Source organism: Phacochoerus africanus, chromosome 1 (genome assembly GCF_016906955.1).
Source record: "Phacochoerus africanus isolate WHEZ1 chromosome 1, ROS_Pafr_v1, whole genome shotgun sequence".
Classification (NCBI taxonomy): domain Eukaryota; kingdom Metazoa; phylum Chordata; class Mammalia; order Artiodactyla; family Suidae; genus Phacochoerus; species Phacochoerus africanus.
Window position 1 is genome coordinate 106,484,561 of NC_062544.1, and position 27,032 is coordinate 106,511,592.

The following is a 27,032-nucleotide window of genomic DNA, read 5'->3' on the forward strand; positions in this document are numbered from 1 at the left end:
AGGATCCCACCTTATCGGGTCAACTAAAAATTTACTGTTCAAAGGGAGCAAAAGGGACTTGGTAAGTGAAGGTCTAGAAAATTTCACTTGGTAAGTGAAATTCTAGAAAATTATAATGAAAATCTCCAACAAGCCATTTTGGTATCTGAAAGCCTGCCTTGCCCTTATCCCTCCATAGACTGGCTTCCTGCTCTAAGCCCTAGAATAAGAAATGATGGAATACATGAGGAACAGACCTTGGTGCCTGGTTGCCTGCATTCAAATCCTGGCTCTACCAGTTAACCACCAGTGTAATCTTAGGTAAATCACTTAACCTCAGTTTCCTCCTATGTAAAACAGGTATGATGTTATCATCTACCTCATAAGCCAACACAGCACTTAGAATAGTGACTGACCCAGGAAAACACTCAAGTGTTAGCTCTGATTACCACGATTACTGTAACCACTTGGTTCTTACTTCCACTGATAGCATTTGCCACACTGTATTGTATTCAGTTCGGTATTTCTCTTGTCCCCTCATTCGACTTAAGAGTTCCTTGAGAAGAGGGGCCCTACTTGTGTCCATTTTTCACTCCCCTACTCCTGTCAAATAAAAATTTAATTAAAAAAAATTTTAAGTGAAAAAATTAAGAAGCCAAAACTGAAGGCAAAAACTCTTAAGTTTTTTTCCTTTTTTGGCTTCCTCACTCTTGTCCTTTTCCTTTTCTGACATTTTAATCACGTATCTTCTCCTTCCTCCCGTTTTTTTCCCTACCTTTGCACCAAATACAGAAAAAACTACCAAACTAAAGGCATGAAGACTGGATGCTCATGGGAGCTCTGCTCATACAAAGGTGGGAGTTGGGGCAGCAGTGCTTGAGCCCCTGTGATTCTGCTGTGAATATAACACAACCTTGGGCCACTGTCTGACGTGAGACCGCTTTTAAATACGCAGTGGGATCAGCATAATGTCACCTCCATATGTGGTTAAGAGTAACCCAAATTGGGATGACATTCCGGAACAGTGAACATGCTTGCTTACTGGATACTGAAGTCACGTCCTTTTGCAGAACCTCGACCTGGATACTGGGCCAATCGCAAGGCTAAAGTCTTGAGCCGTCTCCTGCAGTCCAGAAAATCTTGGGTGTGGTAAAAGTCAGTGGAGGCTGAGAGAGGCAGTCCATCCCTTACCCTTACCACACAGGCAAAAAGGATCATGGACATGGTCCGCAAAAGAAGTCATGAGGACACCTGAGGAAAGCAAGGTCACCTTATTACTGTGGGCTGGATGATGGTGCCAGGGACACCCCCCCAAAAAATGTCTACTCTGGGTTGTTTCACCCTCACCCCCACCACAAAGGCAAATGTGGCTTTTATTATTATTTCCCGGACCTCTACTGCTATGTCACTACCAGCTTTCCTCCCACCATTAGCCTCCCTGTCTCTTCTTCACTTACAGTCCTCCTTTTCCTTCTCTCTAATGGACCTCTCCACTTCCAGAATTAAACCAACTGCAATGAGGGAGCAGAGATGTGAAGAAGCAGGACCAGAAGGGCTTGGGAGAGACAGCAATGACAGCAGGAAGCAAGACACAGGTGGCAAGATGGCCCCAAAGGGACAGGAAGAACCTGACACTGAAGCACCAGGGGCAGAATCCAGTGACCTGTGCATTTCAGGTCACCCAGCGAGGTAGGAGCTGAGCCATATCCTCTCCTGCAGTGGAGTGATTCTGAGCATTTACCCCAAAGCTGGTAACAAGGAAAGCAGAAGGCAAAAATAAAACAGGACAGTATGTCCTCTTGAATCTTTGCACATGTTTGCCACAGAGCCAGTCTTCAAAATGATGTGAGTACCTACGGATGGTTAGTGGAAGTCATTTAGAAAATTATATTACAGTAAAACACTAAATATTTAGCCATGATATTTCAGCCCCATAAGAAACAAAAGGGAACACAGATTCTGAGGCCTCATGGTGCCTGTGGCAAATTAGAACAAAGTGCTTCTCAGGGTAGAAACAGCCCTGGACCAGTTCTGCTGGAGAGTCTGGCTGGGTTTCAGCTCTCACCTGTTAACTCTGCAGGTGCTCATGCAAGGCATAACCTGCACATCTGCATGTAGGATGCCCTGCAACCAGGGATTAGTTGAGGTGGCTATTACAGCTTTAATACATCTTTCCATGCAGCTACACATCCTGTTTCACAGATCCTGTTGTCAGGTCCTCTACCTGATAAGATATTAACAGGTATGTGCACTGATGGACCTTTCTTTCAAAGAACACGAGGGGTGTGATCTGGCATCTCAATTCCCATGGGCAGCAGCAAACAGGAGCCCCAGGATGCATGCTACTCTTTTCACCTCTGTGCCTCTGTGCATTCTTCCCCTATGCCTACATTCCTCTGATTTCCCCATATGCAAATCCACACCAGGGACTATCTCCAATACACCCTCCTACAAGTACTTTTACCTCCTGTAAATTCCCAGAGGAACTACCTCTTTGTTCTCTATTTTACTTACTTAGTTCCACTACCTAAGTGTAAGTTCTAAGAATAAAGACCATATCTGTAATGGACGAATGAATAATTATTCCCAGTTTATGCATGAAGAAACTGCAGTGGTATAAAAATAAGAGAAGTCAAAACAAAAAACTGGTCTACCAGGCAAGAGACCGTACACAGCACATTTTGTCCCATCTCTCCACACTTTCCATTGAGGAATAAAAATGTGAAAAGTCTCAGGAAATAGGAAAGGAAGAAATAAAACTATTCCTACCTGCAGATGATATACCTGCAGATGGAAAATCCTCAAAAGCCTACCAAAAAACCTCCTAAAATGACTGAGTTCAAGAGATCAACATACAAAAATCAATTCTTTTTCTACATACCAGCAATGAACACATAGGAACCAAATTTGAAACTAAAATACCAACACCAATATCAAATGCTATCACTGACATGTGGAATCTGAAAAAAAGACACAATGAACTTCTTTGTAGAACAGATACTGACTCACAGACTTTGAAAAACTCATGGTTTCAAAAAGGAGACAGTTTGGGGGGGTAGGGGGATGTGCTGGAAGTGTGGGATGGAAATGCTATAAAATTGGATTGTGATGATCATTGTACAACTATAAATGTAATCAATTCATTGAGTAATAAAAAATAAAAAGTAAAAATAAAATACCATTTATAATCATCTAAAAATGATTTCAATAAAGCTGTAATTTTTTTGTAATGCAATACTTACGTGTAAATATAACAAAAGATGTACAGGTCTTATATGTCGAAAACTACAAAATACTGCTGAAAGAAATTTTTAAAAGTGGAGATATACCATGTTGTGAATTGGAAGGTTCAACATAGTAAAGACATCAATTCTCTCCCAAAGTGATATACAGATTTAATATAATTCCTGTAAAAATATCAGCAAGATAGTTTGTAGATATAGATAAGATTATTCTAAAATGTATATGGAAAGGCAAAGAAACTAGCTGAAACAATTCTGAAAAAGAATAAATGAATAGAAACACACTATCCTACCTCAAGACTTACTGTATAGCTACAGTAACTAAGATTGTGTGGTACTGGCACAGGGAGAAACACACAGATCAATGAAACAATATGGAACCCAGAAAGAGATGTAAACAAGAAGAGCCAAATGATTTTTGACAATGGTGCAAAAGCAGTTAAACACAGGAAGGATAGTCTCTTCAGCAAATGGTACTGGAGCAATGAATATCTACAGGAAAAAAAGAAAAAAAAGAATCTTGACCTGATCTCACACCTCACATGAAAAGGAGATGAAAATATATCATAAATTGAGATGTAAAAAATAAAGCTACAGGAGTTCCTGCTGTGGCCCAACGGGATCAGCAGTGTCTTGGGAGCCCTGGGTTGCAGGATGGATCCCTGGCAGGGCATGGTGGATTAAGGATCTGGTGTTGCTGCAGCGGTGGCTGTGGCTCAGATCAGATCCCTGGACCAGGAACTCCATATGCCACGGGGCGGCCAAAGAAAAAAAAGTATTTTTAATTAAAACATCAAAAAATAAAGCTATAAAAGTTGAATAACATAGGAGAAAATCTTCAGGCCTTGGGAAAGAGGTTTTTTTTTTTTTTTTCTTTTCTAGGCCCGCTCCTGCGGTATATGGAGGTTTCCAGACTAGGGGTTGAATCGGAGCTGTAGCCACTGGCCTACGCCACAGCCACGGCAATGCAGGATTCGAGCCATGTCTGCAACCCACACCACAGCTCACGAGAATGCCGGATTCTTAACCCACTGAGCAAGGCCACGGATCGAACCCACAACCCCATGGTTCCTAGTCGGATTTGTTAACCACTGTGCCAGGATGGGAACTCCCAGGAAAGAGTTCTTATGTATGACACCAAAAGTATAATCTATAAAAGAAAAAACAGTAAATTGGGTTTGACCAAAATTTAAATCTTTTGCGGTGCAAAAGCCCACATGAAAAGGATGAAAAGAAAAGCTAGAGCCTGGGAAGAAATATTTTTAAACCACATACCTAATATGGGACTCTACATATATAGAACTTATTAACAAACTCTCAAAACTCAACAGTTACAAAACAAACAATTCAGTTAAAAATGGACAAAGTACATGAACAGACATTTCACCAAAGAGAATATAAAGATGGCAAAAAAGAACATGAAAAGGTATTTAGCATCACTAGGTATTAAGGAAATACAACTAAGATCACAATGAGATAATACTACATAATTACCAGAAGAGCTAAAATTATTAAAGTCAATATCAAATGCTGGTAAGCATACGCAGGAAATGGATCTCTCACACATTACCGGTAGGACTGTAAAATGGCACAGTCACTCTGGAAAACACTTTGGCAGTTTCTTTTAAAACTAAACATGCAATTGTCATACAATCTATCAGTTATATTCAGTACTACCTCTGCAACTTCCTGTGACTTTAATTACTTTAAAAGTTGAAAAAAAAGTACTAACTTAAGGTTTTTATATTCACCTACTTAATTTATTCTCATTCTTGCTTTTTATGTTTATTTATTTATTTATTTATTTATTTTTTGCTTTTTATGTTTAAATGTCATTTTAAAATATCTCTACCAGGGAGTTCCCTTCATGGATCAGAGGTTAACAAACCAGACTAGGTTCCATGAGGATGCGAGTTCAGTCCCTGGCCTCCCTCGGTAAATTAAGGATCAGGTGTTACCATGAGCTGTGGTGTAGGTTGCAGATGTGGCTTGGATCTGGTGTTGCTATGGCTGTGGTGTGGGCTAGTGGCTACAGCTCCAATTCAACCCCTAGCCTGGGAACCTCCATATGCCGTGGGTTAGGCCCTAAAAAGACAAACAAACAAACTCTACCAGAACAATAATCTTTTCTGCTAATTAACTATAATTTTTACAATTTATGCATGAATGTTGAAGGGCATGTTTTATGGTGGGCAGCTCTATAACTACATGACATTTTCAAACTGGAACGTACTATAATCTCTGGATTCATTAAGATAAAAGCCACTTGCAGATAACTAGTATTCAGTTTAAGATAGGAAAGCAGCAGCATGAATCCGGAAAAATCATGCTACAGTTACAGAAAAAATGTCAGTTACACCAGAACTCTGAGGCAGCCTCAGAGTGTTCAGAAAAACATACTAATCTGTCTTCCAGGTCTTACCAGCTCCTTCTATAGGCCAGTGGACCCTGTAACCTGGCACATATTAGGAAGCCCCCAATCAAAACTTTTAAACTAATAAAACATAAATTTCTAAAACTAATAAAAACTTTTCCACAATAAATCTCCATTTGAGAGAGAAAGAGATTAACATAAAGGAAACTTTTTTTAAACTTTTTTTTTTTTTTTGGTCTTTTTTCCATTTCTTGGGCCGCTCCCGCAGCATATGGAGGTTCCCAGGCTAGGGGTTGAATCGGAGCTGTAGCCACCGGCCTACACCAGAGCCACAGCAACGTGGGATCCCAGCCAGGTCTGCAACCTATACCACAGCTCACAGCAACACCGGATTCTTAACCCACTGAGCAAGGCCAGGGATCAAACCTGCAACCTCACGGTTCCTGGTCGGATTTGTTATCCATTGAGCCACGACGGGAGCTCCATTTTTTAAACTTTTAATTCTCTTGTTTATTCTCCTTTTATTGGACTATCAGAAGCATTCCAATGGGTTGTTTCACAATATTTGCAGTGTGAAACATACCAGAAATGATATGAGAAAAAAGAATACATATGTATGACTGGGTCACCTTGTGCACAGCAGAAACTAACAGAACACTGTAAATCAACTATAACAAAAAAATTTAAAAAAAGAAACAGGAGTTCCCGTCGTGGTGCAGTGGTTAATGAATCTGACTAGGAACCATGAGGTTGCAGGTTCGGTCCCTGCCCTTGCTCAGTGGGTTAACGATCTGGCGTTGCCGTGAGCTGTGATGTAGGTTGCAGACGCGGCTCAGATCCCACGTTGCTGTGGCTCTGGTGTAGGCCAGTGGCTACAGCTCCGATTAGACCCCTAACCGGGGAACCTCCATATGCCCTGGGAGCAGCCCAAAGAAATAGCAAAAAAAAAGACAAAAAAAGAAAAAAGAAAGAAACATACCAGAAAATTTGGTGATATCCTAGCTGTGTACATCTTAAAATTTTTTACAAACAGAAATTGAAGTAGTAATCAAATACAGCACCCTAGTTACTATTAGATTTTATAAAAATTATATTTTAAGCTAAATCCCCCCCCATTTCCTAAATCCTCTTCTCAGCATCTATTTATAAACTATTCACGTCATAGATTATCCCTACTCTACTGCAAAGATTGTATTTAGCTGGAGGATGCTCTTGTTCTCATTGTTCCTTTTCATCCCTGCACCCTTAGCCCTCTCCCAAATCCCTACCCCCCACACTTCTCCTCCTTCAAAAATTGAGAAAGAAAGAAAGGGGGAGAGAGACAACATTAAACAACCAAGCCTTGCCAAATAGTAATTCAGACAAGAAAAATCAAGTTTCACTTGACAAATATTCAAACACAAGCATTCACCCTAAGACATATTATCCACTCCTCAAATCCACAATACAGAAGACGGAATTATGTCACTCTTACTGAATTCACCTTACAGCCACCAGACTTGAGAACTAGTTACCTAATTTGTAGTTCACAAAAGCACCTTGGCCCCACGAGTTGCTTGTGGATGGCGTGGGGAGGAGTGTGGAGGACAACTCTGTCATTTGTTAGGAGCTAAGAAGAGTAAGGGACTCAAGTTGATAGCAACTAATATTACATGCCAGATACTGTGCTAGGAACTTTTATACTGACAGTGATATTTAATGCTCATAACTATCTCTGAGGTAGGCATAATCTCTTTGGACAGATGAGAAAACTGTAGCTCCAAGGCTCAAGTGACAGAACCAGTTTTCCATCTAAAACTTCCTTATTCAAAATACTAGAAAGCCTATGATCTTTCCATTACACACTGCTTCTTTAAATCCAGTCTTTGGGATTATAGCTACTCTGTTTGTCTAAAACAATTCCTTCCCCTGGAGCACTAATACTTAGAACTAATTAGAGACCTGTTAATAAAAGGAGTTCAGGCCTAGGGTTGTACTAGTTACCACTGCTCCTTACTCACTGTATTACTTTGGATAATCAGTTTTCCTCTCTGACCATCAGTCACCTTTCCAAATCCTTAGAAGGATCTCTAAGGCTCCTTCTAAGAATAAAAAGCTTTAGGACCCCAAATGTCCTCTATGTCCTAAATACAAACATTGAGAGCTATTACAACCCTACCTATATGTATTTTCCACATAAATTATTATGTGTCAACTTTATTCTATTTAGCAATATAAAAGCACTTCCAATTATTTACATTTCCATTTTACTAAAATTACCTCTATCAGGATTAATTCCTTTCTTTGCACAGTTTAATGAAGATTTACTGTCTATTGTCTGAGCTTTATTTCTTTTCTGATCATGTCACAAATTTCACCACTTTTCACCTCTGAGAATATTCTTTTGTGTCTTTGATTTCTACAAACCTAATTTTTCCTGGAATGCTTAATACTTCTGGCTCTGGAGGCCTAGATGTAACCCTACAACAGGACACAAATGTACATCACCTCATACACCTGATGTTCAGAAAAGCTGGTCTGCTGCACCCAACATCTGGTAAACCCAATCCAATAATATCGGCAAGCTAACGGGAGTTTGCCATTAAAGTTAAACAACACTCTGACGTGAGGTTCGTGGATAATTAAGAAAATAATCACCCCTTCTTTCGTTTGGACACACCCCGTCTCCTCCTACTGGAGGCAGCGCTCGACGCGCATCGGGTAGCTGTGGGTTCCTGCAAGCGCGCACCTCGGGTTGTCCCGGAGTCAGGAGAGCAGCCGGCAGCACAAAGCAGGACTGAAGTCTCCTGGAAGCCCCACGAAGCTCTGAAAAACTAAGCTGGGCCTGATGGCGGGGCGGGGCGGGCCCGGGGGAGGGGCCCCCTCCACCTCCAGGCCCGCCCTGCGCCACACCCGACCCCGCCTGCTCCTGGCTAACGGACCGCATTGCCCACCTCTGCCCTCCAGCCCTCACCTCGCCCCGACGGCGGCCTCAGGGTGTCGGCGCCCTCCCGCGCGCCGCCGCACCACCCACCGCCTCCGCAACCTTAGCCCATCCGGCTGCCCCAGCCCGGGTCCCTGGCGGCCCAGGCGCAGGTAGGCGGAGGTGCGCATGCGCCAATCTTGAGCCACCGCCCCCCACCCCCATTTGCTGCTGCTGAGCAACACCTACACCCGAACCGACCAATCCTGGAGCGCCTCCATTACCGGGTCCCGACAGAGTCGTGAATGAAGTGGTTCTTAAAGGGCTGCGACCCAAACATAGAGGGGGCGTGCCTGAGGCGCACCAACTTCACCCCCATCTCTCAGCTCTCACCCGAGTGGGTCTGAGGTCCAAAATTGTAATCCCCACGTCCGGAGGTGCGACGAAATTTCGTAGTTTAAGCTCGATTCCTGCCTGGGTAGCGGACGGGACTGATGGGTAGAAGCAGGGAGGTTCTGCGTGACGACGCAACACGCCCTGGCGGCGAGTTCAGCTGTCTGCGCTGCTAGGCTGGAGGCCCGAGATAGGCAAACCAAAGAGCACAGCGTCCTGCCAGCTTGGATGAGGAGTCAAAGTCCGACCCGGAGGGACATACCCCAGTCTGGGGCTGGACGAAGTCACCGATGGCCGGCTGAAAGGAAATAAGGAAGAGCTCAATTTATTCATTCAACAAATTTTGAGCACCTCCTGCGTGCCAGACACTTTGCCAGGCACTGGGGACACAGCAAGGAACGCCAAACACTAAAAACTATGTTAAAAGAGGAGAGCTGAGTGAGAGCACCTATCCCACAATCGCAACACGTGTTTAAATACGAACTGAGGAGTTCCCGTCGTGGCGCAGTGGTTAACGAATCCGACTAGGAACCATGAGCTTGCGGGTTCGATCCCTGCCCTTGCTCAGTTGGTTAACGATCTGGCGTTGCCGTGAGCTGTGGTGTAGGTCGCAGACGCCGCTCGGATCCCGCGTTGCTGTGGCTCTGGTGTAGGCTGGCAGCTACAGCTCCCATTAGACCCCTAGCCTGGGAACCTCCATATGCCGCGGGAGCGGCCCAAGAAAAAAAAGACAATCAATCAATCAATCAATCAATCAATACAAACTGAGCTATGTTGCTCTTCTGAGAGGAGCACGGTTTTTGTGAGAATTTACAGCTTTTGACCTAAACTTGGAGGTTAAGGAAGATTCCTTGAGAACGTGACGCTGGCCAAGTAGTAGCTAACTAGGCAAGAGATCCAAAGCCAGAACAGCTTCTGTTCAGATACTGGCTTTGCCCTTATTATGATATTTTGGGCAAGTTACTTAACCTCTCTCTCCTTATAAAATGGAGAAGATGATAGTGCTTTTTTAGGGTTGTAAATCTTCTAAGTATTATTAATGCCTAAAGGGGAAAAAAAAAGGCCTTCATGGGAGTTCCTCTCTCAGCAAAGAGTAAACCTGACACCAGTGTTTTCCTTGGCCTTGCGGGGTTTGGCTTGGCAGGAGGCAATGCTCAGGGTTCACGCTCCAGATGCAAACCTGCAGGCACCACAGAGACGTCGAAAGAGGAGTGGATTTGAAGTCAGATATGCGGATTCCAGCCTTGATTCCTGTGCGAACCGGGGCTACGTGACCCGCAACACAGGTAGTACGTAAAAGGCGTGGAGCTGACGCCGGGCCCCGCCCCTGAGGCTAGTCCTGCAAACTGCGCAAACGCGAGTGATTCGCAAACAGCTTTCCGCGCCCCAGGGGCGGGGCCGGAGGAGGAGGACGCAGAGCTTCGCTTTTGAGCACCCAATCACCAATGACTTTCTGCCTGTTCCCCCCACCCCCGCCAGGTTGGGAGGACCCAATCAACGTCGAGAGTGTAGGCCCAACTATCTCGGGTATTGCAATTTGAGCTGCTCGCTGTCTCTGGTCTAAATGCGCCGGAGTCTTTAGGGCCTAAGGCTGGGTTCCAACCTGGCTTCCTGAGATGTCGGTGGCCTTCGTACCCGACTCGTTGAGGGGCAAGGCGGAAGTCAATCAGGAGACTATCCAGCGGGTGAGCGCTAACGCGGGCAGAGATTTTTTTAGTAGAGACCCTGAAGGGGCGCGGGTGCAGGAAGCTTCCTGGAGTGAAAGGCATTCCAGCTGAGACTTGTGATATGCATAGGGTGACTTGCTGGCGTATGTCACCATACGCCAGCAAGATGGAAAATAAGGTCAGCAGAGGCGCTGGGGCTGGAAAGCCTGGCACTGGATCGGAGAAGGGGAGCAGTGGTCCTCGCCGTCCTGATGCGCTGCTCTGACCTTTTGTCTCAATTTTCAGCTCTTAGAGGAGAATGACCAGCTGATCCGCTGTATCGTGGAATATCAGAACAAAGGCCGGGCTAATGAGTGCGTCCAGTAAGTCTCTTCCCTACTTTCCTGACTTTTGAGTTGGAGGGGAAGCAAGTGTAGTGATACAACAGCTGATCTGAACAATCAGTCTTAGGTGATTGATTGCAGATGAGGCTCAGAGAGGCTTTTCTTTTTCCTTTTTTGAGGGGACAGGTAGGGGGGCGCTCCTGTGGCGTATGGGAGTTCCCAGGCCAGGGATCGAATCCCAGGCCAGGGCTGCAGCAATGCCGGGTCCTTAACCCAAGGCTCCGGGCTGATAATCAAACAGAAGCCTCCCCAGCACCCTAGCCCCTGCAGCCAGGTCCTTAACCCACTACATCATAGCAGGAACTGCTCACAGAGGTTTCTTACCTGCCTAAGACCATATGGACAGTACATTGTGAATCCTGGAGTCAGTTGTGGCTTCCTTTTCAAAACTTGAATTGTGCTCCTTGCAAAGACTTCTTCATGTCAGCCAGTAACAACAGGGATGTGGAGGAGAGCACACAGAAAACTAGTCTCAGGAGATGAGAGCTTTGGCTGCTTTCTCATCATGGATCCCTGGCTCATCCTTTTTCTGTTAAATGAGGTCAGACCATTTGACTGCTACGTTCCGTCCCATTTCTAACTTAAAATCAGTCTGTAACACACACAAAGACGAATAATAAAAGAATTACACATTAAGCCAAAGGTAAATTTTGCACAGTAATTTAATGTGCTCTCTACCCATATGCCAGAATGACCAAAAAGTCTCTTTTCTAAATGTAGTCCAAGAAATATGCCCCATTTGTTACAGAAAAAAAAAAAATTACATCATTGTTACTGAAGTCATGCTTTTACTACCCGTTAAAAATAACCTGCAGGAGCTCCCATTATGGCTCACCAGGTTAAGAACCCTATTAGTAGCCATGAGGATGTGGGTTCGATCCGTGGCCTCACTCAGTGGGTTGAGGATCCAGCCTTGCTGAAAGCTGTAGGTGTTGTTGTGGCTGCGACGTAGTCTGGCGGCTACAGCTCCAATTGGACCCCTAGCCTGGGAACTTCATATGCCAAAGGTGCGGCCCTAGGGAAAATAAAAAGTAACCTGCAACCCCTCACTGAACAACTCAGTAGATTAGTAGTGATATCCATCTTTGGGTAAGTCTTTCCATTAAACACTGGCGTTTGGTAATTTGCTTTTTTACCATTTATAGTAAACCCTTTCTCATTTTTCTACATGGAAAAGAGTTGTAAAACATTCCACTTGGCACAGTGATTCTCAACCTATGGGGAAGAAAGTCATCAAAATCTCCTAGTGGTTTCTCATTGCACAGTTCATGCTTCCTGCCCCTTCATCTGACTTAACTTTCTGGGTGGGGCGCTCTACCCCAAATTGAGAATCACTGTTATAGTTAAGTGTGCACTGATCATGGAACTGTTTTGGCTCTTTTAAAATTTTGGTTCAAAATATTTTATAAATAATACAGAGTACCAGCCACTGTTTCAGCTACTGGGGAATCAGTACCAAAACTGATACCAGCTCTGCTTTCATGGAGCTTACATTTGTAGGCTCCAGAATCATATAATTAGGCACATACTAGAAATCCTTTTTTTTTTTTTTTGTCTTTTTAGGGCCGCTCCCGCAGCATATGAAGGTTCCCAGGCTGGGGGTCAAATCGGAGCTGTAGCTGCTGGCCTACACCACAGCCACAGCAGCTCAGGATCTGAGCCACGTCTGCAACCTACACCTCAGCTCATGGCAATGCTGGATCCTTAATCCACTGAGCGAGGCCAGGGATCCAACCCAGGTCCTCATGGTTACTAGTCAGATTAATTTCCGCTGAGCTATGATGGCTTCTGATGTGACCTTTGAGTAGACCCCTTAAGTGAGGGAGGCAGCTGTGGAGATATGTATACCAGAGAGAGCAACAGGTGAAAATGTGCACAGGCTAGAGTATGCTGGATAACTTTAAGTCAGAGCAAGGGGGCCATGCTGGCCAGAACTCAGTGAGTAAAGGGAAAGTGGTGGAAGATGAGAGCAAAAAGGGTAACTAGAGGCCGTGATCATGTAAGCCCTTATAGGCCAGCAGAAGGGCTTAGCTTTATTCTTAATGAGATGGGAGCCTTCCACGGGTTTTGAACAGAGGTATGACACGATCTTGACTTAAATTGTGCATTGATTAGAGTTCCGGTTGTGGTGCAGCAAAAAAGAATCCAACTAGTCACCATGAAGATGCAGTTCAATCCCTGGCCTCTCTCAGTGGGTTAAGTATCTGGCGTTGCTGTGATCTGTGGTGTAGGTTTCAGATGCAGCTTGGATTGCTGTGTTTGTGGTGTAGGCCAGCAGCCGTAGCTCTGATTTGACCCTAGCCTGGGAACTTCCATATGCCACAGGTGCGGCCCTAAAAAGAAAAAAAAAAATTGTGCATTGATCACTCAGGCTCTATGTGGGGTAGGGTTGCAAAGATAAAGCAGGGAGACCAATTAGGAGACTGGTCCAATAAAGTATTGTAAACAAGAAGTGATAATGGCTTGGGCTCAGAGAGGTGTCTGTGGAAGTAAGAAGTCAGAACAGATAGATGTGGAATATTACTTTCTTCCAATATGTTAAATAGGGTTGATAACACTGAGTAATCCAATCAGTGGATGAGCCATTCATTACGATGGGTAAATTCTTTTCCAGTTCTTTGTATGTTCACTAAAAACAAGCCTCTACTTTTTTTCCTGTTTTTCACCCATAGGTACCAGCATGTGTTACACAGAAATCTCATTTATTTGGCTACCATCGCAGATGCCAACCCAACCAGTGTTTCAAAAGCAATGGAATAATCTTCCAGTTGATTGCTGTGAGGAGTAATTGAATGTAATCTATTTCCTGTGACATAGAAACAGGATATTTACCAACTCAACTGCTTAGAACATGAATGGAACTTCAGTGGCTCTTTTAAAAATGTGAAAATGTGAAGAAAGCTACTAAGTTAACCATGTTCTCAATGTAAATATTTATTTTAATAATTGGATTCCCTCAATTAAGTTGACTCCAGGTGTCCTCCTTCCTGAAATAGGCATGTTTGGATAACAAAGACATTACAGGCATCTTCAAGTCTGCCTTTTTAGTTTCAGCCTGAAGAGGAGACTGAACAGGTGTTGGGCAATTAGCAGACTCCCCCAACTGAGACCCTGTCACATGGCCAAGTAACTGTGTGCTCCCTCCTTCCAGTGTGTGTGGTTGTAGACCCCCTGGCTGCTCTTTACAGGTCGTTTTGAAATAAAAACCCTTGGAGTTCCCATCGTGGCTCAGTGGTTAACGAATCCAACTAGGAACCATGAGGTTGCGGGTTGGATTCCTGGCCTTGCTCAATGGGTTGAGGATCCGGTGTTGCCATGAGCTGTGGTGTACGTTGCAGACGCGGCTCGGATCCCACGTTGCTGTCGCTCTGGCGTAGGCCAGCAGCTACAGCTCTGATTCAACCCCTAGCCTGGGAACCTCCATATGCCGAGAAATGGCAAAAAGACCAAAAAAAAAAAAAAAAGAAAAAAGAAAAACCCTTGGAGAAGCAAGATACAGAAAAACAAGCTAGCTGTTTATGTTAGGTCCAGCTTTTAAAACAAAAAGCTCCCAAACTTTCCTAAGGTATACTTTTCTAGCTACCCTTTGGCCTATGTCTGGCCCCTGGATCCTTGATGATTGTTCTTTTTGATCCATTCAGGATTTTTAAATGAATAAATAGGAAAAGAAAAAAGAAAAAAAAAGTGTTTCTAAAGATACCAGTCTTAGACCTATTACATTAAATCTTTTCTGTGTAATTTCCCACTTAAGATCTAGGATATCCTTTTATTTTAAAAATGGTATGAGCAAATAAGGTAGAATTATATATCCTCTCATTGGATTCCTTTTATATCCTTTTGTTCAGCTCTTTTCTTCTTTCCCTAAATTGTAAAAATCTAAGTTACTTTGTGGGGAAGGTTGGAGCAGGGGTCTCTGCTTGAGGCTGAATTGCGTATTATAGAGATTTACTGTAGGAGCTTGGAGGCAATACATTGATAACCAGTACACCATACACAGGGATAATTGTGTGCCTTTTCTATCATATATAAGTAGAGAACATAACTCAAAAATCCCCATGTACCCATCACCTAGATATAATATCAAGATTTTGCCACATTTGTTTCACTTGTTATCCATTACACATTTTTTTCTTTCTTTTTTCTTTGATGATATATTTTAAAGCCAATCTCAGACAGACAGCATGTTTTTAATCCCTAAATACTTCAGTATGCATGTCTAAAAAACCAAGGACATTTTCTTACATAACCTAAATTTCATGATCACAAACAGCAAAATTAAATAGATTTTTTGGTTTCATATAATAATCTAGACCATAATCAAATTTTCTATTTGGTTGTGTCAAAATGTCTTTCACAACTGTTTGGAGGGAGATTAGGGATTATTAATTCAGTGTCTTCAGTGGTTACTGGTTTATTGAGGGTTTCTCTTTTGAGTCAATTTTGGTAATTTCTATTTTCTAGAAAGTTATCTATTTCATCCAAATTTCCCCAGAAGCACTCCTGATTAGTTCTGCCAGAGTCCTATCCATTGAAGTTCCAACTGTTGATGTGATCCCACTCTAAAAGGCTAACCACCCCAGATCATTACCTGAAAACTGCTAGTACCAAAGGTTCTTTGTGATAATCATAGCCAAAGTAAGCCTGAGTTTATAAACTCATTGGACACCAATTTCCTTTTACTTTTAAGAACGAGAAAGGAAGTATAAGTCCCTTTGATAGATGCTAGCCCTAGGCCTGCCTTGTCCCACAGTTTCTTCACCTTAACCACAGGCCAAATAGCATACTCTATCTTCTATCTGAAATATAACTTCAACTCACAGGGCAGAATAGAAGAATTTTGAACAAGGAGGGAACTTAGAAGGAAAGTATTTCATCCTGCCTACTTTACAGATGAAGAAACTTAACTCCAGAGACATCAAAATGATTTGCCCCAGGTCACATAATCAATGGCAGGAAGAAAACTATTGGAATGTCAAGACTGAATTCCAGGAGCTTTAAAATACTTTTAAGTACACACCCAAATTAAGTAATTCATTCCTGTGCTCTAAAAACACTGGAGCTGGCTCTCCAAAGCACAATGCTCCCCAACCTTTCCTTTCATGAATCTAAGAAAGCTTTACCAACCCATTTCATCTCCAAATAGGCATGTATATTTTAAGTTTTTCAAAGGTATATATGATTAGCTGTAACACCGTAAGCAAAAGCAAACCCAGGACCACTGAGCTCCTCAGTTCGGTGTAGGTTACAAATGTGAAACCCAGGAGACTTGCTCTGATAGATATATTTTCAGGGAGCTAGAACTTGCAAACTCCAACAGGGATAGCACTTTTATGGTGTGAAAGAGTCAAAAATCTGTGCTTTACCCAAGTAGCACAGGTGAAGAAACTACCTTAGTGACTGATTTTGATTACAATGAAGCTACAGTAGTCAAAACACTCACTTCTCACCCAGTAGGTTGGCAATTAATGAAAAAAAAAAAGCAAACTGTTGGAGAGGATGTAAAGAAAATGAAACTCCTGTGCAATGACAGCGGGAATGTAAAATAGTTGTCACTATGGAAAACATAAGATGACAGTTCCTCAAAAAATTAAAAATAAAATTAGCTTATGACCTAGAGATTCCACTTCTGGGTACATATCCCAAAGAACTGAAAGGATCTCAAAGATACACCTATCTTCACAGCAGCGTGATTCACAATAGCCAAAAGGTGAAAGAAACCCAAATGTCCATCAACCGACGAAGTGATAAAGAAGATATGGTATATACACAGAGGAATATTTTTTAGCCTTAAAAAGGAAAGAAATCTTGCAATATGTAACAAAATAAGTCTTGAGGACCTTATGCTAAGTGAAATAAGCCAGTCAGGGAAGGATTCATTACTGCATGATTCCACTTATATGAGACACCTAAAATAGTCAAACTCAGCAGCAAACAATAAATAGTGGTTGCCAGCGGATGGGTGGAAAGGGAAAGCTGGTGTTAATAAGCTCAAAATTTTAGTTACAGGAGATGAATAAATACTTGGGAGATCCTGTAGTGGCTCAGATGGCTCAGCAGTAATGAATCTGACTAGTATCCATGAGGATGCGGTTCAATCCCTGACCTTGCTCAGTGGGTTAAGGATCTGGTGTTGCCACAAGCTGTGGTGTAGGTCGAAGACACCCCTCCAGTCTGGCGTGGCTGTGGCTGGCAGCTGCAGCTCCAATTTGACCCCTAGTCTGGGAACTTCCAAATGCCGAAGATGACCTGAAAAGCAAAATAATAATAATAATAATAAATTCTATAAATCTGCTTACAACATTATGCCTATAGATAACAATACCACTTGATCTCAGAGAGACAACAGTGAGTTATGACTTGGAGCGAGATCTTAATTTTCTGCTCAGAAATTGAACCTGGGCAGCCTGGTTGAAAACCAGGAATCCTAGCCACTAGACTAACTAGAGGCTAGAAGCAGAATTGCCCTGATTCTTCTCCCCTGTTGAAAGCAAGAATGTTTCAAGGAGGCAAAGACTGTAAAAACAGGAATAAAGCTTATTGTTAGAGTCACTGTACATGTGGGAGAGCACACAGAGAAGTAGTTTATTTAAGTTAGAAGCAAAGAAGTAATACCCTAAATAAGAGTGTGGATGTGGCCATCCTCCTCAATGAGGTGGGAGCCAGAGAAGTGATTTAAATCACTTATATAGGACAGTTCTTCCTGGCCTTTGTTTATCTTTAGCTAATTATCTTGTTTTAATTCTCACACCTGACAGGACATAGGACCCTCCCCAATATGCATGAGCATCTTTTGACAAAGATGGATTCCAGAGCAAAGGATGCTGGGATGGTATCAGGACTTATTATGGCCTGGCACCCCCTCCCTTTCTGACCCCTAGGAATCTTACTGAGCATGTGTAATTGGGGAGATATCCTTGACTCCAGAGGGACTGAAATGTTCGTCTTTCTCAGGTGGAAAATGAAACAAGGCCTAAAACGACACAGACTCCTTATCCAACAGGCCCATGTAACAGTAACGGATGAGTTCCCAAAGACAAAGATAGCCCCAAGGCCACAGACTACATGGCTCAACAAAATGACCCATGTCTATAAAAAACCAAGCACTCCCCTGCAGTGGGGGAACCTGGGTCTCGCCTGCTCAGAGCTCCCTACCACTCTGTTGGTCAACAAACTCGACTTGGAATCTCTTTGCTCCAGTCTCTGCCTTCTTCTTTCCCACTGTTCTAACCATTCTCTCTCTACTCCAGCTGAGCTCAGCTCCTTCAAATTTTTCCTTGATGTGTCAAAGAGAAATAAGGACCAATTTACTCAGCCTAACAAGTCCCAGGAGTTCTCAGTCCAGCGGTCCATCTACCTCCTATCTCACAGTGAACACTTTAAAAAATCTGTTAAAAGGGTGGGAAAAAAAAGTACAGAGTGGTTGTCAGAATCTGGGTAGAGGGGAGAATGAGGAGTTTTAGGGGTGCACCAGCGGCATATGGAGGTTCCCCAGGCTAGGGGTTGAATGGGAGCTGCAGCTGCCGGCCTATGCCACAGCCACAGCAACGCAGAATCCGAGCCAAGTCTGCGACCTACACCACAGCTCAAGGCAATTAGATCCTTAACCCACTGAGCAAGGCTAGAGATCGAACTCTCATCCTCATGGATACTAGTTGGATTCATTACCAATGAGCCACAAGGGGAACTACTTGGCCCTTCTTAATCAACAGAAATTGATAAGGCCAAACAAGAAATTCAGGCAAGGCTTTATTGGGGCCCCCTATAACAGAAGGGATTAGAAATAAATTACATGTTTCCTTGGTTGTTCCCCAAGGCTGGGGTGGGAGGCATGGGGAGCTGGTTACTGATACAGGGTGATGGTCGGAGTCAGGCCAGAGAGCTGGCTTATGTATTCGCTCACCCCTTGGTAGTACTGCATGCAGGTTACATGCCTTTTACCCTGCTTTTGCTCTCAACTCTTCAGAAGTGGCACTTGGGTTTTTGGACTTTTTGCATCTTATTGTCCATAATTCGCTCTGCTTTTGCACACAGTTATTTTTAGTCCCTTATAGTGTTTCCCTATGTTGTTGCTCAAGGAGACTTTGTCTAGGTGCAAGCACTGCAGCAAAGGGTCCCAGGTCCCACCCTATCCCACCTATAGAAGAAAAAAAAAAGAATGACTTTTTTTTTTGCCTTTTCTAGGGCTACCCGCACAGCATATGGAGGTTCCCAGGCTAGGGATCTAATTGGAGTTGTAGTCGCTGGCCTACATCAGAGTCACACCAAATTGGGATCTGAGCTACATCTGTGACCTACACTACAGCTCACAGCAACGCCAGATCCTTTACTGACTGAACCAGGCCAGGGATCGAACCTGCAACCTCATGCTTCCTAGTTGGATTCATTAACCACTGAGCCACGATGGGAACTCCAGAACCTCAACTTCTGATGTCATATCAAAAAATTCTAATAAAGCATAGACTTACACCTAAAACACTACGAAATTGTTGGGTTTTGTTTTGGGTTTTTTTTTCTTTTGACTGCACCTGAGGCATGTTGTAATTTCTAAAGTCTACAAAACTTCTAAAAGAAGACAGAAGAGAGGAGATGGGATTAAGATGGTAAAGACAAGGACTGGAATTCAACTTATCTCCTAAAAACAACAAAATTCACAACTAAAGGCTGAGCAATCTTCAAGAAAATGAACCAGAAACCTTCAAAAAGATATCCTATTCCAGAAGACAAAGAGGAGGCTACATCAAGAGCTAGGAGGGGCAATTACGTTATATAAACAACCTCCTGGGTGGGAAGCCCCACAGACTGGAAAGTAACTGGTTCACAGAGACTCACCTACAGGAGTAAGAGTTCTGAGCCCCACATCAAACTCTCACTTGTGGGGATCTGGCATGGGGAGAAAGAGCCCCTGGAGCATCTGGAAATGAAGGCCAGTGGGGCTTGTGCACAGGAGCTCCATGGGGCTGGGGGAAACAGAGACCCCATTCTTAAAAGGCACACACACATTTTCATGTGCACTGGGTCCCAGGGCAAAGCAAAGTCTCCACAGGAATCTGGGTCAAACCCAACTGCAGTTCTTGGAGGACATCCTGGGAAAACAGGGGTGAATGTGCCTTGTTGTGAGGGAAGGACATTGGAAGCAAAGCTCTCAGGAATATTCAGCAGTGTGCCTTTCTCTGGAGGTGGCCACGTTGGGAAAATCTGGCCCCACCCATGAGCGCTGAGAAGCCCCAGGGCAAACAACAATCCTTGTGGGATCACAACCCTGACCCTCAGTAAACAGGCTGCCTAAAGACACCTCAGGAACACAGCCACCTCTAAGCCCATCCAGAGACTAAGCCCCACCCAACAGAGGGATTAGAATCAGCTCCACCTATCAATAGGCAGGCATCAGTCCCTCCCATCAGAAAGCCTACAGCAAGCCCCTGTACCAACTTCAGCCACAAGGGGGGCAGCCACCAGAAGTAAGAGAGGCTACAAGTCTATTATGTGTAAAAAGGTCACCACATCAAAAACCTATAAAAATGAAAAGACAGAGAACTATAACTCAGGTGAGGGAGAAAGAAAAAAACCCAGAAAATCAGCTAAGTGATGAGGAGATGCTCATCCTCCAGGAAAAAGACTTTAGACTGTTGATACTGAAGATGATGCAAAACATTGGAAATAAACTGGAGGCAGAGATGGGTAAGTTATAGGAAACACTGAGCAAAGAGATACAAGATATAAAACTTAAACAAGAAGAGATGCAAAATACAATTAACAGAAATACAACATTCACTAGAAGCAAGCAGCTAACAGCAGAATCCAGGAGGCAGAAGAACAAATAAGCGAGGTGGACAACAAATTAGTAGAAATTATGAATGCAGAACAGAAAAGAGAAAAAAGATGGAAAACAAATGAAGAGAGCCTCAGAGAACTCTGGGACACCAACATCTGTATTATAGGGGTGCCAGAAGGAGAAGAGAGAGAGAGAAGGGGACAGAGAAAATATTCCAAGAGATAATAGCCGAAAACCTCCCTAACATGGGAAAGGAACTACTCACTCAAATCCAGAAAGCACAAACAGTACCATATAAAGTAAACCCAAGGAGGAACACCCCGAGACACATATTAATCAAACTGACCAAAATTAAAGACAAAGAGAACATCTAGAAAGCAGCTAGGCAAAGGAAACAAGTAACATACAAGGGAACCCCGATAAGGTTATCAGCAGATTTTTCAGCAGAAACGCTGCAGGCCACAAGGGAGTGGCACCATATACTTAACATGATGAAAGGAAAAAACCTCCAACCAAGATTACTCTACCCAGCAAGGCTCTCATTCAGATTGGAAGGAGAAATCAAAACCTTCACAGATAAGCAAAAGCTAAGAGAATTCAGCAACACTAAACCAGCCTTACAACAAATACTAAAGGAACTTCTCTAGGCAGAAAAGAAAAGACAGCAACAGGAAACATAAATTCCACAAATGACAAGGCTCACCAGTAAAGGTATATATACAGTAAAGATTCGAAATCATCCATGCACAATTATGCCACCAAAATCAGAAATCATGAGAAGAGGTGGGTACAAATGCAGGACACTGGAGATGCACCTGCAATTAAGAGAACAACAAATTAAAACAATCTCATATACATATAGCCTCTTACATCAAAACTTCAAAATAACTGCTAACCAAAAATCTACAATGGATACACACACAAATAAGAAAAATCAACTCAAATACAACACTAAAGACAGTCATCAAACCAGAAGAGGAGAGAACAAGAGAAGAAGGAAAGAAAAAAGAGCAACAAAAACAAATCCATAGCAATTAATAAAATGGCAATAAGAACATACATATCAAAAATTACCTTAAATGTTAATGGACTAAACGCCCCAACCAAAAGACACAGACTGGATGAATGGATATGAAAACAAGACCCATATATATGCTGTCTACAACAGACCCACTTCACTTCTAGGGATGCATACAAATTGAAAGTGAGATGATGGAAGAAAATATTTCATGCAAATGAGGATCAAAAGAAAGCTGGAGTAGCAATACTCATAACAGACAAAATAGACTTTAAAAGGAAGAATGTTTTAAGGAACATAGAAGGTCATTACACAATGATCAAAGGATCAATCCAAAAAGAAGATGTAACAATTTTAAATATCTACACACCACAACATAGAAGGCAACTGCTAACAACCTTAAAAGGAGAAATCGACAATAACACAATCATAGTGGGGGGCTTTAACACCTCACTTACAGCAATGGACAGATCAACCAGACAGAAAATCAGTAAGGAAACACAGGCCCTGAATGAAGCATTAAACCAGATGGACTTCATAGATATTTATAGGACATTCCGTCCAAAAGCAACAGAATACACATTCTTCTCAAGGGCACATGGAACATTTTCTAAGATTGATCACATCCTGGGCTACAAATTCAACCTCGGTAACTTTACGAAAACTGAAATCATATCAAGCATCTTTTCCGACAACAACACTGTACGACTAGAAATCAACAAGAAAAACTGCAAAAAACACAAACACGTGGAGACTTAACAACATGCTACTAAACAACCAATGGATCATGAAGAAATCAAAGAGGAAATTAAAAAATACCTAGAAGCAAATGACAACAAACATATGACACTCCAAAACCTATGGGATGCAGCAAAAGCCATCCTAAGAGGAAAGTTTAGAGCAACACAAGCCCATCTCAGGAACAAGAAAAAGCCCATGTAAACAACCTAACTTTACATCTAAAGCAGCTCAAGAGAGAAGAACAGACAAGACCGAAAGTTAATAGAAGGAAAAAAATCATAAACATCAGAGCAGAAATCAATGAAATAGAAACAAAGAAAACCATAGAAAAGATCAATGAAACGAAAAGCTGGTTCTTTGAAAAGATCAACAAAATTGATAAACCCCTAGCCAGACTTATCAAGCAAAAAAGAGAGAGGACTCAAATCAATAAAATTAGAAATGAAAAAGGAGAAGTAACAACAGACATCACAGAAATACAAAGGACCATAAGAGACTACTATAAGCAACTATACACCAATAAAACGGAAAACCTAGAAGAAATGGAAAAGTACAATCTTCCAAGACTAAACCAAGATGAAATAGAAAACATGAATGGACCCATCGCAAGAACTTAAATTGAAACTGTGAGTAAAACTCTTCCAACAAACAAAAGTCCAGGACCAGATGGCTTCACAAGCGAATTCTATCAAACATTTAGAGAAGAGCTAACACCTCTCCTTCTGAAACCATTTCAAAAAATTGCAGAGGAAGGGATACTCCAAACTCCTTCTATGAGGCCACCATCACCCTGATACCAAACCAGACAAAGATACCACAAAAAAAAAGGAAAACTACAGGCCAATTTCACTGATGAACATCGATGCAAAAATCCTCAACAAAATACTAACAAACTTCATCTAACAATACATCAAAAGAATTGTACATCATGATCGAGCAGGATTTGTCCCAGGGATGCAAGGGTTCTTCAATGTCCACAAATCCACCAGTGTGATACACCACATTAACAAACTGAAGAATAAAAATCATATGATCCTCTCAATAGACATAGAAAGAGCCTTTGACAAAATCCAACACCCATTTCTGATAAAAACCCTTCAGAAAGTGGGCATAGTGTGAACCTACCTCAACATAATAAAGGCCATGTATGCAAACCCACAGCAAACATCATTCTCAATGGTGAAAAGCTGAAAGAATTCCCACTGAAGATCATGAACAAGACAAGGATGTCTGCTCTCGCCACTACTCTTCAACATGGTTTTGGAAGTCCTAGCCATTTCAATCAGAGAAGTGAAAGAAATAAAAGGAATCCAAATTGGAAAGGAAGAAGTAAAACTATCACTATTTGCAGGTGATATGATACTATACCTAGAGAATCCTAAAGACTCTACCAGAAAACTGCTAGAGCTCATCCATGAATTTGGCAAAGTTGCAGAAATCGATGGCATTTCTATACACTAACAATGAAAGAGCACAAAGAGAAATTAGGGAAGCAATCCCATTTACTATCGCATCCAAAAGAATAAAATACCTAGGAGTAAACCTACCTAAAGAGACAAAAGACCTGTACTCTGAAAACTAGAAGACACTGATGAAAGAAATCAAAGAGGACACAAATAGATGGAAAGACATACCATGCTCGTGGATTGGAAGAATCAATATTATCAAAATGACTATACTACTCAAGGTAATCTACAGATTCAATGCAATCCCTGTCAAATTACCAAGGACATTTTTCACAGAACTTGAACAAAATAGTTAAAAGTTTGCTTGGAAGCACAAAAGACCCAGAATAGCCAAAGATATCCTGAAAAAGGAAAATGGATCTGGAGGAATCAGGATCCCAGACTTCAGATTATACTACAAAGCAACAATCACCAAAACTGCATGGTACTAGCACAAAGAAATATAGATCAGTGGAACAGGATAGAAAGCCCAGAACGAAACCCACGCACCTACAGCCAACTCATCTATGACAAAGGAGGCAGGAATATACAATGGACAAAGGACAGCTTGTTCAATAAGTCATGCTGGGAAAACTGGATAGCTACATGGAAAAGAATGGCATTAGAACACTCCCTGACACCATACACAAAAATAAAACTCCAAATGGATTAAAGACCTAGATATAAGACCAGACGCTATAAAACTCCTAGAGGAAAACATAGGCCAAACACTCTCTGACATAAATAACAGCAACATCTTCTCGGATCCACCTCTTAGAGTAATGACAGTAAAAACAAAAATAAACAACTAGGACCTAATTAAACTTAAGTTTCTGCACATCAAAGGAAACCCTAAACAAAATGAAAAGACAATCCACAGAATGGGAGAGAATCTTTGCAAATCAATTGACTGACAAGGGATTAATCTCCAAAATTTATAACACCTTCTGCAGCTCAATACCAAAAAAATAAACACTCCATCAAAAAATGGGCAGAAGATCTAAACAGACAGTTCTCCAAAGAAGACATACCGATGGCCAAAAAACACATGAAAAGATGTTCAACATCAGTCTTTCTCAGAGAAATGCAAATCAAAACCACTCTGAGGTACCACCTTACACCAGCCAGAATGGCTATCATCCAAAAGTCTACAAACAATAAGTGCTGGAGAGGGTGTGGAGAAAAGGGAACCCTAGTACACTGTTGGTGGGATTGTAAATTGGTGCAACCACTGTGGAAAACAGTATGGAGATGCCTCAGAAAACTAAGCATAGAACTACCATTTGATCCAGCAATCCCACTCCTGGGCATCTATCCAGAGAAAACCATGACTCACGAAGACACATGTACTACGATGTTCACTGCAGCACTCTTCTCAATAGCCAAAACATGGAAGCAACCTAAATGTCCATCGACAGAGGAGTGGATCAAGAAGATGTGGTACATATACACAATGGAGTATTACTCAGCCATTAAAATGAACGAAATACCAGCATTTTTAGCAACATGGATGGACCTAGAAATTATCATGCTATGTGAAGTCAGTCATACAATGAGACACCAACATCAAATGTTCCCTGACATGTGGAAACCGAAAAAATGACAGACGGAACTTCTTTGCAGAACAGATGCTGACTCCAGACTTTGAAAAACTTATGGTCTCCAGAGGAGACAGTTTGGGGGGTGGGGGGAATGTGCTCGGGTTGTGGGACGAAAATCTTGTGAAATTGGATTGTGATAATTATTATACAACTACAGATGTGATAAATTCATTGAGTGATTAAAAAAAACTTCTCAAGTAAAAAAATCTAAATATAAAAAAAAACAGAAGAAAATCTTCACAAGCTTCAGGTAGGCAGACGTTTCTTACACAAGGAGCACAAACCATAAAAGAAAAAAAAAAGATCATTAACTTCTTCAAAAATTAAAAACTGCTTTGCGTTGTCAAAACAATGAAAAGACAAGGCACGCGGATTGAGAAAATATTCCCAGCTATATAAACCTAACAAAAGATTCGCATTTAGAACATACATATACAGCATTTAAGAACACATTAGTATCCAGGAGTTCACCTCCTGGCGTAGTGGTTAACGAATCCAACTAGGAACCATGAGGTTGCGGGTTAGATCTCTGGCCTAGCTCACTGAGTTAAGGATCCCGTGATGTAGGTCGCAGACGAGGCTCAGATCTGGCGTTGCTGTGGCTCTCGTGTAGGCCAGCAGCTACAGCTCTGATGGACCCCTAGGCTGGGAACTTCCATATGCCGCTGGTGCGGCCCTAAAAGGACAAAATCAAAAGAAAAACAACAATAAAAAAAACCAACCAACCAACCAAAACGCATTAGTATCCAGAACTCTTGCATTCTATAATAAGATGAAGAACGCGATTGAAGTAAAGGGAAAGGTCTTGAACTGACTTCACAAAGGAGGTAGAATGAACTTGGACCTAACTAACGCAGACGCCAAAACAGGAAGCACACGTCAACCTAAAGGGCCTTTGAAGTGAGACAAACGGTCTAACAGGATGGTATCGTAACTACTTCCTGAGAAAAACAAAAGCCAAAGCTCTGTCGGCTCATTAAACCTTAAGAACTTAATTCTCACAAGTCTCTCAGAGGTGTACACAACAAGGTAGCCTCCCGAAATTGGCAAATGCGTAGACACTGCCTTTCGGAAAGGATGACAGGAAGTAAAGAGCGCAGGCGTGTCCAGAGCTCCCAGATTGGGCGACTGCTTCCAACGTAAAGGGAGAAAGAGGCGGGGCAAAAAAGAAGAACCTTTCAGCTGGCGGCTCCTTGAGCTCCCAGGCACGCCCACGTACGCGTACTCCCTTAGGTTAATCACTTCCTTCGAGACCGTGCTCTCGCGGTATTTGTCCCGACTCTCGCGGGGTTTAGCGTGGCACTGGGAGGCCGGACCAGGGGGCGGTGGGGGATGTTGGTGGTCCGTTAAGTGGCGTTGAGGTCCGGCGCCGGTGGCAGCGCTTTCTTTTCTTCTCACGCGGAGCTGCTCAGGTTGGAAGCCTGCAAGGTGAAAAGCTCGTCTGCATGTGTGTGCGCGCTCCAAGGGAGCCGGGCGGCCCGGGGTGAGAGGGAGCACTGTCTCGGCCTCCGGCGC

At 42.6% G+C, this 27,032-nt stretch overlaps 2 protein-coding genes across 13 annotated transcripts in view; one reads left to right on the plus strand and one right to left on the minus strand.

Moving 5' to 3' along the window:
• The window catches only part of SEC22C (SEC22 homolog C, vesicle trafficking protein), a 42,232-nt gene extending 15,433 nt beyond the window's left edge, over nt 1-26,799 (minus strand). For 4 of the 12 annotated variants that reach the window (XM_047771037.1, XM_047771047.1, XM_047771029.1 and 1 more), the window contains exons 1-4: nt 26,693-26,799; nt 11,265-11,532; nt 8,891-9,188; nt 1,022-1,230 (exon numbers count right to left, since the gene is read on the minus strand). In XM_047771037.1, coding sequence (XP_047626993.1) covers nt 1,022-1,203 — 182 coding nt within the window. In that variant the 5' untranslated portion in view covers nt 1,204-1,230; nt 8,891-9,188; nt 11,265-11,532; nt 26,693-26,799. The other 8 variants (XM_047770994.1, XM_047770985.1, XM_047771019.1 and 5 more) reach the window with 8 other exon arrangements.
• SS18L2 (SS18 like 2) lies at nt 10,385-14,159 on the plus strand. The gene is made up of 3 exons (XM_047771058.1): nt 10,385-10,575; nt 10,843-10,919; nt 13,613-14,159. Exons 1-3 carry the CDS (start codon nt 10,507-10,509, stop codon nt 13,698-13,700), a joined length of 234 nt encoding a protein of 77 aa, XP_047627014.1. The 5' UTR covers nt 10,385-10,506; the 3' UTR covers nt 13,701-14,159.
• Nucleotides 26,800-27,032: the final 233 nt, after the last annotated feature.

Bases quoted from the DNA above. Each gene is read 5' to 3' on its own strand.
- SS18L2 (XM_047771058.1), top strand. From the start codon at position 10,507: ATGTCGGTGGCCTTCGTACCCGACTCGTTGAGGGGCAAGGCGGAAGTC. The intron at 10,576-10,842 runs GTGAGCGCTAAC...CTCAATTTTCAG, and splicing joins ATCAGGAGACTATCCAGCGG to CTCTTAGAGGAGAATGACCA. The intron at 10,920-13,612 runs GTAAGTCTCTTC...TTTCACCCATAG, and splicing joins CGGGCTAATGAGTGCGTCCA to GTACCAGCATGTGTTACACA.